General features: G+C 55.7%; 1 protein-coding gene across 3 annotated transcripts in view; it reads left to right on the forward strand.

Moving 5' to 3' along the window:
* Positions 1-16,354, forward strand: part of ITPR3 (inositol 1,4,5-trisphosphate receptor type 3) — a 78,721-nt gene that overhangs the window by 42,329 nt on the left and 20,038 nt on the right. For all 3 annotated transcript variants that reach the window (XM_003923153.3, XM_074397915.1, XM_074397914.1), the window contains 18 exons: positions 690-836; positions 1,091-1,186; positions 1,684-1,734; positions 1,917-2,059; positions 3,021-3,120; positions 3,223-3,383; positions 4,034-4,175; positions 5,635-5,796; positions 6,294-6,466; positions 6,999-7,118; positions 7,405-7,587; positions 9,055-9,306; positions 9,401-9,545; positions 9,900-10,041; positions 10,760-10,959; positions 13,643-13,772; positions 14,261-14,318; positions 15,728-15,893. In XM_003923153.3, the coding sequence (XP_003923202.1) occupies positions 690-836; positions 1,091-1,186; positions 1,684-1,734; positions 1,917-2,059; positions 3,021-3,120; positions 3,223-3,383; positions 4,034-4,175; positions 5,635-5,796; positions 6,294-6,466; positions 6,999-7,118; positions 7,405-7,587; positions 9,055-9,306; positions 9,401-9,545; positions 9,900-10,041; positions 10,760-10,959; positions 13,643-13,772; positions 14,261-14,318; positions 15,728-15,893 (2,571 nt within the window). The remainder of the gene's footprint in view (positions 1-689; positions 837-1,090; positions 1,187-1,683; positions 1,735-1,916; positions 2,060-3,020; positions 3,121-3,222; positions 3,384-4,033; positions 4,176-5,634; positions 5,797-6,293; positions 6,467-6,998; positions 7,119-7,404; positions 7,588-9,054; positions 9,307-9,400; positions 9,546-9,899; positions 10,042-10,759; positions 10,960-13,642; positions 13,773-14,260; positions 14,319-15,727; positions 15,894-16,354) is intronic.

Here is a 16,354-nt window from a genome sequence, read left to right on the forward strand (position 1 = left end):
TACAAAAAATTAGCTGGGCGTGGTGGCACACACCTGTGGTCCCAGCTACATGCGAGGCTGGGGCATGAGAATCACTTGAACCCAGGAGGCAGAGATTGCAGTGAGCCAAGATTGTGCCTCTGCACTCCAGCCCAGGGGACAGAGCGATACTGTCTCAAACAAACAAACAAACAAACAAACAAACAAACCAGAGATAGGATCCAAACTTGGTCTCTGTGTCCAAAGCCATGGAGATGCCCTCCATGCTGCTCCAGTCCAGCATGGGAGGAAAAGACATGGGCACAGCCTACCCATAGTTAGGCAGAAAGGACCCTGGGAGAAGGGCAGCCACAGCCCGAGAACACTGAAGGCGTGAGGTCCCCTCCTTCATGGAGGGGGAGACTGGAGATGGGCTGTTAGTGGTTAGGCAGGGTGTCTAGAGGTACAGATAGGGAAGGAGGCCGTCCAGGGTGGGTTTGAACATGGGAAGGCCTGTGAGGGCTCTGGGATGCGGGCTGAGGACAGAGTGCCTGGGCTCTGGCTGTTCTCTGGGGAGCCTCAGCTTGCATCCCCCCACTCTGTTTGCCGGCTCTGGAAGAAGGGTCCTGCCAGCAGCCACCCATGTTTGAGGCAGGTGGAGCTGGGCCCTGGGCAGTTCCTTGAGCCTCGAGGGGCCGTAGCCATCCTGAGCCACACCCCACTGCCTGCAGGGAGACGTGGTGCGGCTGTTTCATGCGGAGCAGGAGAAGTTCCTGACGTGTGATGAGTACAAGGGCAAGCTGCAGGTGTTCCTGCGCACCACACTGCGCCAGTCTGCCACCTCGGCCACCAGCTCCAATGCCCTCTGGGAGGTGGAGGTCAGAAGAGCCCCGCTTCTGGCACCCTGGACTCAGCCCTGGATGTCACCCCTCCTTCTTCCCCACCATCCTGGAGGGTGGGATATTGACCCTACCTCCCTCTGAGCCCCTCCAGAGTCAAAAGGCCAGGGAGGGTCTAGACCCCACCTACGCAGAGATCTCCAGGCCTCCCCGGGGTCTGAGCTCCCCCTGCCTGGCTAGTCCCTCCTGCCTGGCTAGTCCCTCCTTCCTGCCTCACCCCTGTGTGTCTCCAGGTGGTTCACCACGACCCCTGCCGTGGAGGAGCTGGGCACTGGAATGGCCTGTACCGCTTCAAGCACCTAGCCACTGGCAACTACCTGGCTGCTGAGGTGAGCAGGAGGCAGAGGGAATCCTGGGGGCTCATGTTGTGTGCATGTACACGTGGGTGTGCAGGAGCACGTGTGCACATATCTGTATATGTGGCCCATGTGCCTACGGACCCCGACTTCTCTGCACTCATGCATTTGACCAACATTATAAAATAAAGGCATGATTGTGAAGAAGCCTAATAAATATCACTGTGCTCCTACTATGTGCCAGGCACTATTTGAGGCATTGGGGATACAGAGTGAGCAAAACTTCCTGTCTGTCTGTAATGCACATACTTGTGTGTGTTGGGAGCATTGGGGTGTGTGTGTGTTCATTTGTGGTTCTATGGGGAGGGGCCATGAAGGGCTCCCCTGGAATGATATGGGTACCCCTGGGAGGATAGAGGCCTCCTGCCCAAACCCAGGGCCCTATGTAGATGACAATGTTTTGCAGTGGGGTTGCGTGGGTATAGTTTGGTGTCCAGTAGCTCCCCCCACCATCTTGTATCTCTGTCCAGGAGAACCCCAGCTACAAAGGTGATGCCTCGGATCCCAAGGCAGCAGGAATGGTGAGGAGCAAAGCAGGTCTCCAGCGAGACCTGGGGCTGCCATGGGGGTAGGCGGGGGCAGGGGATACTGTGAGACCCTGGGAAGTGGGCTGGAGGGAGACAGCCCCTCGGATGGGATCCCAGGTGTTTCAGGGGCCTGAGAGGAGGGAGGGCCTCCTACCTGATCTGAGGTCCTCACCCAGGGGGCCCAGGGCCGTGCAGGCCGCAGGAATGCTGGGGAGAAGATCAAGTACCGCCTGGTGGCCGTGCCTCATGGCAATGACATCGCCTCTCTCTTTGAGCTGGACCCCACCACATTGCAGAAAACCGACTCTTTCGTGCCCCGGTGGGTATGCGCCGTGTGCCTGGGGGTTGGCTGGTGGTGCTCAGGCTGGGCCCTCCTGTCTCTGGAACTCTCTGGATCCTACACTCCTCCACTCTCCTGAGGTCCTTTGGCCTTCGGGGTCTCTGCAGGTCCCATCCCTCTGGGGATGCAGCTCTGAGGTCTGTCGGTGGCTGACCACCATTGCATACGTCCACGTGCCCGGCGCTTGCCCGTCGGTTTGGCTGCATGACAGTTTGTCCAGGACACAGCAGCATGGGGAACCGAAACACTGGGTGGGGATGCCAGACTCTGTGGCCTTTGAGATCCCACCAATCCTGGGATTCTAGGACAGACCTCGAGAAACTTCTCAGTGCCAGTCCAGGCTTTGGCATTTCCTAAGCTGTGTGACCTCAGGTCGCTGCTCACTCTGCCTCATCTTTTCAGTGGGAACATCAGGTTTCCCTATCAACAGGGCTAATGGGAGAGTTAATTGAGTCACTACAAAGTCCCACAGTCCCTTCCCTAAGACTCAGGGAAAGAAGAATTTGGTATTCAGATTGTTTTTCATTTCAGAAAGGTAACCTTGTATTTTGTAATCACACAGTTTTTCTGTGTCGTGCATGTGTTTCTATGAAATGTGTACATCTTGACATTCAAGGGGATAAATAGTTAAATAGCCTTATTTGTCCAAATGAGTCTTGGTCCCAGGTTGCCCGGGAGCGCTTCGGTTCTGGAAGCATGGACAAGGCAGGGGCCCTGTGAGTGCAGTGGTCAGGACGGGGCCTGGGCGCAGGGCTAGCTCCGCCTGCTCTTCTCCGGCCTCGGCCTCCTCACCTGGAGGGGCACCAGTGGCCCCTGTCCCACAGCTGTGGAGGGTGTGGAGTAGGGCGGAAGCTGTGACAGTGTTGGGGAGGTAGACGGCGGGCAGCAGGACAGGCTCCGTGGTGCACTCTCTGAGTCCCCGCCCTCCCGCCGCCTGCAGGAACTCCTACGTCCGGCTGCGGCACCTGTGCACCAACACGTGGATCCAGAGCACCAACGTGCCCATTGACGTGGAGGAGGAGCGGCCCATCCGGCTCATGGTGGGGGTCCCTAGGGGTGGGGGTGGGGGAGGGGGTGGGGCTGGGGCCAGGGCCAGGGCTGGAGCTCGTTCTCAGGTGCCCTGCTGACCCCTGTCCCTGCAGCTGGGCACCTGCCCCACCAAGGAGGACAAGGAGGCCTTTGCCATTGTGTCGGTGCCCGTGTCCGAGATCCGAGACCTGGACTTTGCCAATGACGCCAGCTCCATGCTGGCCAGTGCCGTGGAGAAACTCAACGAGGGCTTCATCAGCCAGAATGACCGCAGGTGGGCCGCAGTGGCACAGAGGTTTTCTGAGTGATTTTGCCTTCCCAGGGCCTTCATTTCATGAAGAAAGGAGTCGGGAAGCAGAAACCGGGCAAAATAGGCTGGGGCAGGAGAGAGAGGGAGGGGCTGGCCCCTGCAGGGCCTTGGCTGAGCCTGGGACCCTGGGGTCGGGACCTGCCTCACGGCTCAGGTACTCCCAGAACTACCCTATGATGCAGCTGGTCACTGTGCTGAGCCTGGTCTCGAGGCCAGTTAACCCTGCTTTACTGATGATGGGGCTGAGGTTCAGGGAGGTCACGAGACTTGCCCAGGGTCACACAGCTAGTAAGTGGCAGAGTCAGGACGCGAATGCAGCCCCCTCCACACCAAACTCCTCACCTTGTGCCCTGCACTTCCTTTCCAGGCTGGAATATTCTGAGATTCTGTGTCTTGGCGGCACTTTGGATTCCAGGGTGGGTGGGGCTGGGCGTGTTTGGAGAGCATTTCAGGGGAAAGCCAGGGAGAGGAGTTGTAGGCTGAGGATGGGTTTTGTGCTTTGGGGGCTGCTGAGTGAACTCAGGAAAGCCAAGCTTTGGGAGGGACTGACTCCCCACGAGGGGCACCTGCTGGGTGGGCATCTCACACTTGTCATCCCTGGTCCCCTCACCCAGGTTTGTCATCCAGCTGCTTGAAGACCTGGTGTTCTTTGTCAGTGATGTCCCCAACAATGGGCAGAATGTCCTGGACATCATGGTCACCAAGCCCAACCGGGAGCGGCAGAAGCTGATGAGGGAGCAGAACATCCTCAAACAGGTGCGCGTGCACTCGGGAGGGGACAAGGCGGGGCCGGGTGCGGGGAGCAGGGTGCCTTGAACTGCCGGCTCAGCACACCCTTTAACAAAAATCAGTATTTACCGGGCACGACCACACGCCAGGCACTTCCGTAAGTGCCCCACGTGTGTTGACAAATTCGATCCTCACTGCCTGGAGGAGGTGCTGTGATTCTTACCCGGTTTTGCTGGTAAGGAAGCTGAGACGCAGACCGGACTGACTTGGCCTAGGACTCCCAGCTAGGAAGCGGCAGCCAGGATCTGAGCTCAGGATGTCAGGTCCAGAGCTGTGCTTCACATTTTTTTTTCCTAAATTTTTATTAAGAGAATCGTCAAATAGTGAGAAAGTGTTGGAAGAACAGTACAGGGAACAAGGTGAGTGGCCGTTTTGCCGCCTTAGCTTTATGTAGTTCTATTCACACAGCCATCTTGCCATCTACACGTTTCAAAATAGGCAGCATTTTGCCCCCAAAAGTTTCAGCATGCATCCCTAACAATAGGGACATTGCCTTATATAACCGTAGTGCATTATCACACCTAAGAAAATTTTAGCAATACCAAGTCCATAGCGCATTTCTCTAATGTTCCCAGAATGTCTTTGTAAAGCTTGTTTTTTTTAAAAAAACGAGGATTCAATTAAGCTTTTTTCCTTCCATTCTGTTGCTCTGTCTCTGTTCCAGAACAATTTTTCACCTCTCCACCAAACCCCCACCTTTAAAAATTTTTTGTAATTAATGTAACATTTTACTTGGACAAGGAAAGCCTGTGTCTCATTTCCTAAGCTCTGGCCACAGCGGTCTGGCCTGCCTTTTCTCTTAGCCTCAGACCCTGAGCTGCAGTGACCCTCTGCTCTTCCCCCAGGCCCCAGATCTGAGCTGGGATTAGAATCTGAATCAGGGAGGCATGGGCTAGGATCCCTTGTTAGGGATTCCATCAAGGAGTTGGGAGAGCTGGGGCTGGAACTGGGGCAGAGGATGGCTGGGCTGGGGTTGGGGTCCAGCTTACAATCAGCTTTAGGTGCCGGGTGTGGTGGCTTACATCTGTAATCCCAGCACTTTGGGAGTTGAAGGCAGGTGGATCATGAGGTCAGGAGATCGAGACCATTCTGGTCAACATGGTGAAACCTCATCTCTACTAAAAACAGAAAAAAATTAAGGCGTGGTGGCGCACGCCTGTAGTCCCAGCTACTCAGGAAGCTGAGGCAGGATAATTGCTTGAACCCAGAAGGTAGAGATTGCAGTGAGCCGAGATCACGCCATTGCGCTACAGCCTGGGCGACAGTGCAAGACTCCATCTCAAAAAATAAAAATAAAAAAATCAGTTTGAGGCTGATGTTGGGGCTGGCTTGAAGAACAAGTCAGCAGGGGCTCAGGGCTTGTGGGATGACTTAAGGGTGCAGAAGGGTATGGGGCAATCAGTCTTCATCCTCTCTGTTCCCCCAGATCTTCGGCATTCTGAAGGCCCCATTCCGTGAGAAGGGGGGTGAAGGTCCCCTGGTGCGGCTGGAGGAGCTGTCAGACCAGAAGAACGCTCCCTACCAGCGCATGTTCCGCCTGTGTTACCGCGTGCTGCGGCATTCCCAGGAGGACTACCGCAAGAACCAGGTGCGCGCCGCCCGCTGCCCACTCGCTGGCTACACCTTGCTTCCTCAGCAAGTGTTTCCTCGGGCGCATGTGCTGTGTCAGGCACTGTTTTGAGGCCTGGGGTCCGGTAGGGCACCAGACAGCAAGGCCGGGTTCATGGGAATGGGGCCTGGCCTGGTGCTCACAAGGGTCTTGCACTGGGTTAGATGCTCTGCTGCTGAGCAAGTGTCCTGCTCTTTCATTTTGCACTGGGCCCTGCAAGTTATGTCGCCAGTCCTTCCAGACAGATAAGGACCCTGTCCTCGTGGCGGTTTCGCCCTGGTGGGAAACAGCCCACAAGCTAAGTAACTATGTGATCTAAGCCACTCTTCTGCCCAGTGCTGCTTCCTCTCCTGGACCTCTGCCTTTCTAGGGTGTTGAGTCCCTACCTCGGGGTCTGGGGGCAGCGTTCCAGAGCAGAGCTGGGCCCTGAGCTCCGTCCGTGACTCTCTATGACCCCCAGCCTGTCTGCCCCCCAGGAGCACATCGCCAAGCAGTTTGGGATGATGCAGTCCCAGATTGGCTACGACATCCTGGCAGAGGACACCATCACTGCCCTGCTGCACAACAACCGCAAGCTCCTGGAGAAGCACATCACCAAGACTGAGGTGGAGACCTTCGTCAGCCTCGTACGCAAGAACCGGGAGCCCAGGTGGGCCCGAGCCCCCTCCGCGGCCAGTGCCTGCCCCTCCCTCCTCCCTTGCCTCGGTAGAAAGTCTGCTAGTTGTAAGAATACTGAACTATTCCTGCACCTGTTGGAAACTGCCACATCCCTGAGGCCCTAGCCCTCCTAGCTCTTCTCTGGGATCCTCCCAAATTTGGCCCACTCTAGCAACAATGGGAATGACTTCTGGTACCATGGGAGGCCCCCAAGACCTTCTCCAGTGACAAAGTCAGGACCTGTATTGAACCAGTTGTTAAATATTTTGAATATCACCTCGGCCCTTGCACCTCCTCACCCTGACCCCCTGAACTCCCACCTAGCCTTCCCTGACCCCAGGATGATGCCCTGGGACTGTCCTTCCTTGGGGAGCTGGGAGTCCATCCCACCCATCTCCAAGCATTGGGAGGGAGCTAGTTCCAGGTGGTGGTGCTCCTAGCTGGGGAAGGGGAAGGGTGGGCTCTGTCCTTAGAGGGACCAGCCTCTGAACCCCTCTCCCCACCCCTGGCTGTCACCACCCCAGGTTCCTGGACTACCTCTCTGACCTGTGTGTGTCCAACCACATCGCCATCCCTGTCACCCAGGAGCTCATCTGCAAGTGTGTGCTGGACCCCAAGAACAGCGACATTCTCATCCGGACCGAGTGAGCCCTGCGCCCCTGCTCGCACCCGGGCTCCACACTGCTGGCCCCCAGCTGTCTTAGAGCTTAGAACTAGCACCCTTGCTCTCTGCAGCTGTGAACCCTGTGCCTGGCACTGTGGGGGAGCGGGGAAGGGGCACAGAGGAGAGTGAGCCATGGACCCTGTCCTTGAGATGCTTATGGCCTGTCTGGGCCCCTATGGTGGCTGGCACTGTGCAATGGGGGAGGGCTCCAGGACAGGGAGCTCCCTGACCTGGGCTCCCTGTGACGGGACGCTGGTGCTCTGCAGGCTTCGGCCGGTGAAGGAGATGGCCCAATCCCACGAGTACCTGAGCATTGAGTACTCAGAAGAGGAAGTGTGGCTCACGTGGACCGACAAGAATAACGAGCACCATGAGAAGAGTGTGAGGCAGCTGGCCCAGGAGGCGCGAGCTGGCAACGCCCATGATGAGAACGTGCTCAGCTACTACAGGTGCCCCGGCCTCAGCTCCTCGTCTCCCTCTTCCTGTGCCTCTGGGCCTTCCCAGCAGGCTGTCAGCCAATCCCTGCTGAAGATGAGCTCTGACAGCCTCAAGTGGGGCTCCTGCCTCCTTGGAAGAGGCATCCCTACTGTCACTCCCCTGCCACACAGCCTCATTTCAGGAAGGCTGAATGAAGAGGACTTTGTGCCCTGAATAGCACTGGGCAGCCTTGAGGCCAGGCTCAGCACAGGAACCAGGCTTCAAAGAAACCCAGCCTGTTTCCAAACGTGTATATTATTAAAATAATCTCACCAAATTAGCTGGCCATGGTGGTGCACAGCTGTAGTCCCAGCTACTCAGGAGGTTGAGGCATGGGAATTGTTTGAACCCAGGAGACAGAAGTTGCAGTGAGTCAAGGTCACACGACTGCACTCCAGCCTGGGTGACAGAGAAAGACTGTCTTTTTTTTTTTTTGAGATGGAGTTTCGCTCTTGTTACCCAGGCTGGAGTGCTATGGCGCGATCTCGGCTCACCGCAACCTCCGCCTCCTGGGTTTAGGCAATTCTCCTGTCTTAGCCTCCCGAGTAGCTGGGATTACAGGCACGCGCCACCATGCCCAGCTAATTTTTTGTATTTTTAGTAGAGACGGGGGTTTCACCTTGTTGACCAGGATGGTCTCGATCTCTTGACCTCGTGATCCACCCGCCTCGGCCTCCCAAAGTGCTGGGATTACAGGCTTGAGCCACCGCGCCCGGCTAAGACTGTCTTAAAAAATAAAAATAAAAATAAAAAATAGTCACATTAGACACCTTTCTTAAATGCTTGCCAAGTAGCCCGCACTGTTTTATGCACTTGTCCTGATCACACATTTGAGCCACACGACAACCCTTGTTGGAGCTACTATAGTTACTCTTGTTGTAAAGCTGGGGAAACAGTGGCACAGAGAAGTAAAGGAACTTGCCCATGGTTACACAGCCATCAGTGGTGAGTCACGGCTCACACCCAGGCTGTCTGGCTCTCCTGGAAGTCATGTCTGTGAGGAGGACGCAGAGGGCCTGGCATCGCCAGGGCAGCACAGAGCTTCCTACGTTCCTCATTTTTGTATCACGTCCATCAAGGTGGCACCCCTTTCACCACCTCCCCACCCTCCTCTCCTCTCTCTCCCATGTTGCCCTCACCTTCCCTGCCCAAGGCTGGCCCTTCTCACCTCACTGCCCTCCCCTGTCTCCCACCCTTTCCCTCATCTCTCAGACGTTCCTCTTCCCATAAAGACCATCCTGGCTGAGCCTGATAGCAAGGAGAGGGAGAGTCCCAAGTACTCGTCATCACAGACAGGTTTTCTGTTCACCTTTCTCACTGGTGCAGCTTTAACCTAGTCCCTTTGCCACTTTACTGAATCCTCACGAAGCCCAGTGCCCAATGCCAGCAGCCCCCTGGCTGCCATCTGCCATGTCCTCACCGTCCTCTCTGTCCTGCAGGTACCAGCTGAAGCTCTTTGCCCGCATGTGCTTGGACCGCCAGTACTTGGCCATCGATGAGATCTCCCAGCAGCTGGGCGTGGACCTGATCTTCCTGTGCATGGCGGACGAGATGCTGCCCTTTGACCTGCGCGCCTCCTTCTGCCACCTGATGCTGCACGTGCATGTGGACCGCGACCCCCAGGAGCTGGTCACGCCCGTCAAGTTCGCCCGTCTCTGGACCGAGATCCCCACAGCCATCACCATCAAGGAGTGAGAGGAGTGGAGGCAGGGTGGGCGGGGCAGGGGCAGAGGCTGGGGTGGGTGCATCTCAGGGAACTTCATGCCCTATGGCCCCCACCCTCAGCTATGATTCTAACCTCAACGCGTCCCGAGATGACAAGAAGAACAAGTTTGCCAGCACCATGGAGTTCGTGGAGGACTACCTCAACAATGTGGTCAGCGAGGCCGTGCCCTTTGCCAACGAGGAGAAGAACAAGCTCACTTTTGAGGTGACTGGGGGAGTGCCAGGGGCTGGGGTCTTTGGGGCTCTGGTTGGCCCCACACTGGCCTCAGTCTGCACCCAGGAGTGAGTTGTGGGACCCACGACCCCATTTCTTTCTGTGCCCCCAGCCGGTGCGGGAGGGAGGGGACACCGCTTAGACGGCTGAGCTTCTCTAAGAGGCAGGCTCCTGTTCCAATGCCTGAGAAAAGGCTACCTCTCCCCGCTCCGCCCTCCCTCCCGGGAACCCCGCCCTCAGGACGCCCCTTTTGCCCTAGTTTCCTCATCCCGGCCGGCCCTCCACGAAGCCCCGCCCCCGTGCACCGGCCCCGCCCACCTCACCTCGGCCCCGCCCCCTCCGCAGGTGGTCAGCCTGGCGCACAATCTCATCTACTTCGGCTTCTACAGCTTCAGCGAGCTGCTGCGGCTCACTCGCACGCTGCTGGGCATCATCGACTGTGTGCAGGGCCCCCCGGCCATGCTGCAGGCCTACGAGGAACCCGGCGGTGAGGCCTTTGCCCGGCTCGGGCCAACCTGGCGGTCCTCAGCCTCCTCCTAGCACAGGAAGTCCCCTCAGAGCAACACCTGACCCAGCCCCGCATTCCGCCCACCCAACCTGGCTTTGCCGCAAGCGCAAGCGGGTATCTTGGGCCCAAGCCCGTCCCACTTCAGGGACCAAAGGGGTCCCTGCCCGGACTCCTGGAGACCCCGGGTCTGGGGGAGTTGCCCTCCAACGCTGCTTAGTCTTGAGAGGAAACAGTGAGGGAGGAGCGAGACATCCCTGTCACGGGGTGTGAGGAGGGAGGCACAGCCTGTCTGAGGGATGAGGGCACCCCTGCCCCTCCAGATACCCTCAGGCTGAATAAACTCATCTAAAAAGGTGCCTAGAGCCTGGCACTGGTTTTCAGGGCTGCTCCCCCTGCAGTGTCCCCTCAGTCCCCAGGCTGTGTAGCTGCTCTCATAGTTTCCTACAGAGAATTCTGCCATCTCCTCACACAGCTCACCTTTGCCCTGACACTCCTTTCTTTTCTTTAAGATTTGGCTTAAAGCTCACATCCTCCAGGAAGCCTTCCTGGGTTAGCCCTGTCCCTTCCTTAGCAAGGCTTTGCGCTGCAGCTGACATAAACTGAGTGTGCACACTCTGCCTCCCTCGTCAGACCAGGAGCCCCCCACTGCACACCCTCTACAACTCCTAGGCAACCTCCTCTGCTCCCCGCTCCACAGGCAAGAATGTGCGGCGTTCCATCCAGGGCGTGGGGCACATGATGTCCACCATGGTGCTGAGCCGCAAGCAGTCCGTCTTCGGTGCCCCCAGCTTGCCTGCCGGGGCCAGTGCTGCGGAGCCGCTGGACAGAAGCAAGTTTGAGGAGAATGAGGACATTGTGGTGATGGAGACCAAGCTGAAGATCCTGGAAATCCTTCAGGTGCCTTGGCCAGGACCCTTGGGGAGGTGTTAGAGATAGGGGCAGGGCGATGGGGCAGGTACAGGGAGGCTGGGCGGGCAAACCCATTCAGATCTCAGTATCTCATACCGGAAGGCTCCATCGTGATTGGCTGTCAGGCCCAGCCTGACAGTGTGGTTCTTGGGCCAGCCTCTCCTGGGAACTTGTTAGAAATTTGCGTTCTTCGTTGGGTGTGGCTCACATCTGTAATCCCAGCACTTTGTGAGGCCAAGGTGGAAGGATGGCTTGAGGTCAGAGTTCAAGACCTGCCTGGGTGAGACCCCCTCCATCTTTATTGGAAAAACAGTAATAATGATAAATAAATAAAAATAAAAACAGAAATGCACATTCTCAGGCCCCCACCCTAGACCTACTGAGTCAGGAACACTGGAGAGGGGCCTGTCGGCTGTGTTGTGACAAACCCTCCAGGTGACTGTGACATGCACTGAAGTCTAGCTCAATTCTCCCATCTTGCAAAATGGGAAAGTGAATGCCCGGAGGGGACTTTGCCAAGGTCACAGGGATTCCGAAGCAGAGCTGGAGATTTAAGGACCCATTTCTTGGTGAGGTGGGCACAGTCATCCCTGCTCTGGTCTCATCTGAGACTCTCCAGCCACAGCCCAGGAAGCTCATCCCCAAAGAGGAATGAGGATGCTTGCTTTTTTTTTTTTTTTTTTTTTTGCCTTGCCGTCACCAGAGGGCAGGAAGGGCAGGACAGTGACCTCCATGGGGGACCTCTGGTTGGGGGGAAGGGGGTGGTCAGAGAAGAGGGAGCTTCTGACTCATTCTAGGGGCTGGGGACTTCCATGTCTGCATCCTGGGGCTTGGCCAAAGGCTCTGTGCCCCATGAGGCTGTGTAACTCACCCACGTCTGCAAACCCTGCATCCTCATGTCTGCCCCACGGTAGCCTCTCCTGCTCCTTCACAGGCCTCAGTTTTCCTTCCTGTGAGTATCCAGGGTCTGTTTGGCTGAGCCGGATAGGAGGACAAGAGTCAGCCTTTGGACCTGGGGCTTCATTCCCCTTCCTGTCAATGCCTATCCTGGGAAAGAGGGACTGATTGGGCTGGACGAAGGGGTGCTCACTGCCTCATGCTGAGAGGAGGCCCCCTCATCCTCCATCCTTGGAGCAGGAGCTGGGGAGAGGGCACCCTGGGCCTCCTTGGGAAGAGGGGTCTTGTTTTTTTTTGCTGTGACATCCTGGAGTATCCTGAACGACTGTGCTGAGGACCCCCTCACCCCAAGTGCTAGAGCCCATTTGGGGTCCCCGTATTTCTCATGGAGTAGGAAGGGCCTTCTTGTAGGGCTGAAGGCCCACAGGGTCATGGGGTGTGCCTTATGCTGTGCTGAGGCGCAGGATCTGAGAAATAAAGAGACAGGACACCAAAGTACAAGGAAAAGGCAGCTAGGCTCGAGGGGCCACGCCACCTGTGAGTGGAATTCAGGCGAGGCCCCAAATGTCCAGAAGCGTGAGTATTTATTGTGTATAGGTTAGGGGGCAGGGCAGTGAGTGAAATCATCTTTAAGGATAGTAATAGGGTCGTGAGCAATAAAACAAGGGGTCCACCCCCATTAAGTCACCTGGGCTAGGAGGTGGACAGTGCACAGCAAGGGGCCCGTTCCCATCAAGGCAAGGGCCAGTTGCAGTAAGGGGTCGACCTCTATTAGGTCATCGAGGCTTGAAGGTGGGCCGTGCGCAGTGAAGAGGGTACAGTGTGCAATACTTCTATCTATGGGCTGGGTGCCGTGGCTCACGCCTGTAATCCCAGCACTTTGGGAGGCTGAGATGGGTGGATCACCTGAGGCCAGGAGTTCGAGACCAGCCTGGCCAACATGGTGATACCCCATCTCTATATTAAAAAATAATAATAAAATAAAATAAATACTTCTATCTATGGGCAAATTACTTCTAAGAAGATTTATAGGAGGATGCTTTAAGTCACACAGTAGTGACAGAGCTGTCAGGGTTACCGCCACCTTCTGGCAGCTTCCAATGAGTTCTATGGGAAGATGCTTTTTGAGCAGCACAGTAGCAAGAGCTGATAAAGTTCACAGTCACCAAGGTGGATGGCCGTTCTGAGGGCAGCCTTCCACAAGAACTGGAGCAAGGTCCTACAACTCCTTTATCAGGAGGAGCGGCTCTCGCCCCAAGCCTGCCATACAGCGGGTATCTTTACGATACTGAACGCTGCTGCCTGGGCCATGGATTCTTTTCCTGGTATAACTGTTTTTCTCTTAAATCATGCTCTGCACTGTGTCTGCTCTAGACATTTCTCCGATTATAAGCTGCTTATTCTTTAATTCATGCTCTGTACTGTGTCCACTCTAGGCATTCCTCCGATTATGAACTAAGATATAATTATACATATATGTAAGGAAATATTCTTTAGGCACTCATACTATCAACTATTAGGGATAGTTGATAGGGATTCTTCAAGCCCTAATTCCATAAACTAATATATGATTATATAAAGGATTATATAAAAGGAAATAGCTGGGTAGCAACACTATAAACTGAGATATTCTTCAAGCCCTAACTGTGCCAGGGCTCTGCTTAGCTCTCATTGCTCGGTGCCTATATGGGGGGTTACCCATACCTTCTGACCTCAGATCAGTCCTCACCCCATCCTCATGTGACCCTCTCCCCATTCTTTCCCCCTTCTCCAGTTCATCCTCAATGTCCGCCTGGATTACCGCATCTCCTATCTGCTGTCTGTCTTCAAGAAGGAGTTTGTGGAGGTGTTTCCCATGCAGGACAGCGGGGCTGACGGCACAGCCCCTGCCTTCGACTCTACCAGTGAGCCCCTGCGCTGCCTTCAGGCTGAGGCTGTGCGACTCCCCTGGGGATACACAGCAGCGGGGTGGAGGCAGCTCCCCAGCCCTGCTCCTTTTTCTAGTCTGCAAAAGCCTTTTCTCCCCATTGTCTCATTTAATTGCCTCAGTGAGGGAGAAGGGCAGGGATCCTTCCCTTTGTTTTCCAAATGGGGAAACTGAGGCTCATAGAAGAGCAGGGATTTGCTCAAGGTGACAGACAGTCAGAGGCTGAGCCAGACCAGGAACCAGTCTCCTGACTCTCAGGCTAGATCTCTGCCCACCTTGTACTGCCCTGCAGGGCAGTGGGGGGCTGTGGCTCCTACCCTACTTGGTTCCTTCCCAGAAAGGTGCAGGCAGAGTAGCTGCTGCGAAGCCAGTGCAGGGAAGAGGGTGGTTTGAGTGTCTCCCTGTGCTTCCCTCTTTCCCGGGCTGGGCCTTTCACCTGCTGCCATCTGCCCCTCTGCCTCACAGCTGCCAACATGAACCTGGATCGCATCGGGGAGCAGGCGGAGGCCATGTTTGGAGTGGGGTGAGGCCAGGGTTGAGCTACAGGGGTGTGTGGGGTTGGGAGGCTTGACACCCCCTTTCGGGCTGGTCTGGGTTCCTGGGCTGGGGCTGGCCCTTCCTCTCTGCCATTCCCCCTGCAGACAGACCCTCACCGGGCCTTGTGCTCAGTCCCTCCACTGCCTCCCCAGTCCCTCCACTGCCTCCCCAGTCCCAGTTATCTGGGGGCCGCTTGGTTCCCAGTCATCCTGCCATTCCCCTGCCCCCACTCAGGGCAGGTGTGCCTCACTTGTGCAGTGGACTTGAGTCAGGTAGCTGGACGCACGTCCCTGGTCCCATGGCAGGGAGGAGGTGTGGGGACATGCAGCCCATCCACCCGCAGCCCTGAGAGGCTGGAGACAGAGGCTCACAGGGGACTCTTATCATCTTGGGGCTGGGCTTGTGCCTGGGTCTAGCAGGACCTCTGGACTCCTTTTCAGAATGGTGATTGTAAATTCATAAAATAAAGCATATAACAAGACAAAGGGGACCAATGGCTTGGAGTGACAGTTATCAAAATATTGGAGAAAACAAATTAGAAGTGGCAGTTATATATGTGCCTCTTTGCTAACACTTTAAGTAGTAAGCCGTACTGGAGGGTATAATTAGTACCATTACTTCAAGGCAGTGATGAATATAAACAAAATTTGTGATTTCTCTTAACTCTGAGGTGATGTGAAAACATCTGTGATATTTATTGGTGACAGACTCGCAGGTGCCACGAATATTTCCTTATTGAAGGAAATGCTGTATTTTGGTTAGAGGTTGGGAAAAATAAAGATGTAACATTTTCTCCATTTATCTGTTCATGGGCCCAGCTTCTATCCATGAATCTGTGTTAAAAGTCTTTGCTTCTGGCTCGGTATGGTTGTTCACGCCTGTAATCTCAGCACTTTGGGAGGCCGAGGCAGGCAGATCACTTGAGGTCAGGAGTTTGAGACCAGCCTGGTCAACATGGTGAAACCTCGTCTCTAATAAAAACACAAAAATCAGCTGGGCGTGGTGGTGCATGCCTACTGGCTACTCAGGAGGCTGAGGCAGGAGAATCATTTGAATCCAGGAGGTGGAGGTTGCAGTGAGCTGAGATCATGCCACTGGCTGCACTCCATCTTGGGCGACAAACCAAGACTCTGTCTCAAAAAAATAAAGTCTTTGCTTTAATTGCTTAATCAAGGGAGTCCTGAGAGATCCCAGGAGACACAGGGGTCACTCCGGGGGTTCAGGGCAGTGGCTGTTAACTGCTGAGAAAGCGTCATATTTTAAACACATTTGGACTGGCCCTGCATCTGCTAATTGGGTGGTGGGGAATGGGCTTGTGCCTGGGCCCCTTACCTGCCACGGACAGCAGGGAGCGTGCCAGCCTCACCCATGCACCCTGCACCGCTGTGCCTGCAGGAAGACGAGCAGCATGCTGGAGGTGGACGACGAGGGTGGCCGCATGTTCCTGCGTGTGCTCATCCACCTCACTATGCACGACTATGCGCCACTGGTCTCGGGTGCCCTGCAGCTGCTCTTCAAGCACTTCAGCCAGCGCCAGGAGGCCATGCACACCTTCAAGCAGGTGATGGGACCACCTGGCCCTGGCCCTGGCCCTGAGCATGAGGCCTGCGCTGGGCACAGGGGATGGTAAACAATGATTAAGGAGCCCACAGCTCAGGGGGTAACTTGGGATGCACATTTGGGGTTTTAAGCCTTGCTGAGCTCCTAGGTGAAGACTGAGTCTTGGCCACCTTCGTCTCCTGGCCTGGCTCAGTGCCTGCCCCTTCTTACCATGTGGGCAGCACTTTAGTTTGCAAACTCTATTATGCACACCTATGCTAAATGCTTCAAATCACGCCTAGCATGCAGGCAACCCTCACTAACGTGTCTGGTGTTTGCTATTGTGATGTCACGCAGTCCGACAGCTCCCTGTGAAATATCTGTACCAGTCAGTGTTGGCCTTTAAAAATAAGTGCCTGCCATGTACCAGGCACTGAGCACTGGACTTGCAGGTTTGCATGGCCTTCTCACAGCAGCCCTGGC

This window comes from Saimiri boliviensis, chromosome 4 (genome assembly GCF_048565385.1).
Source record: "Saimiri boliviensis isolate mSaiBol1 chromosome 4, mSaiBol1.pri, whole genome shotgun sequence".
In the NCBI taxonomy this organism is placed as follows: Eukaryota; Metazoa; Chordata; class Mammalia; order Primates; family Cebidae; genus Saimiri; species Saimiri boliviensis.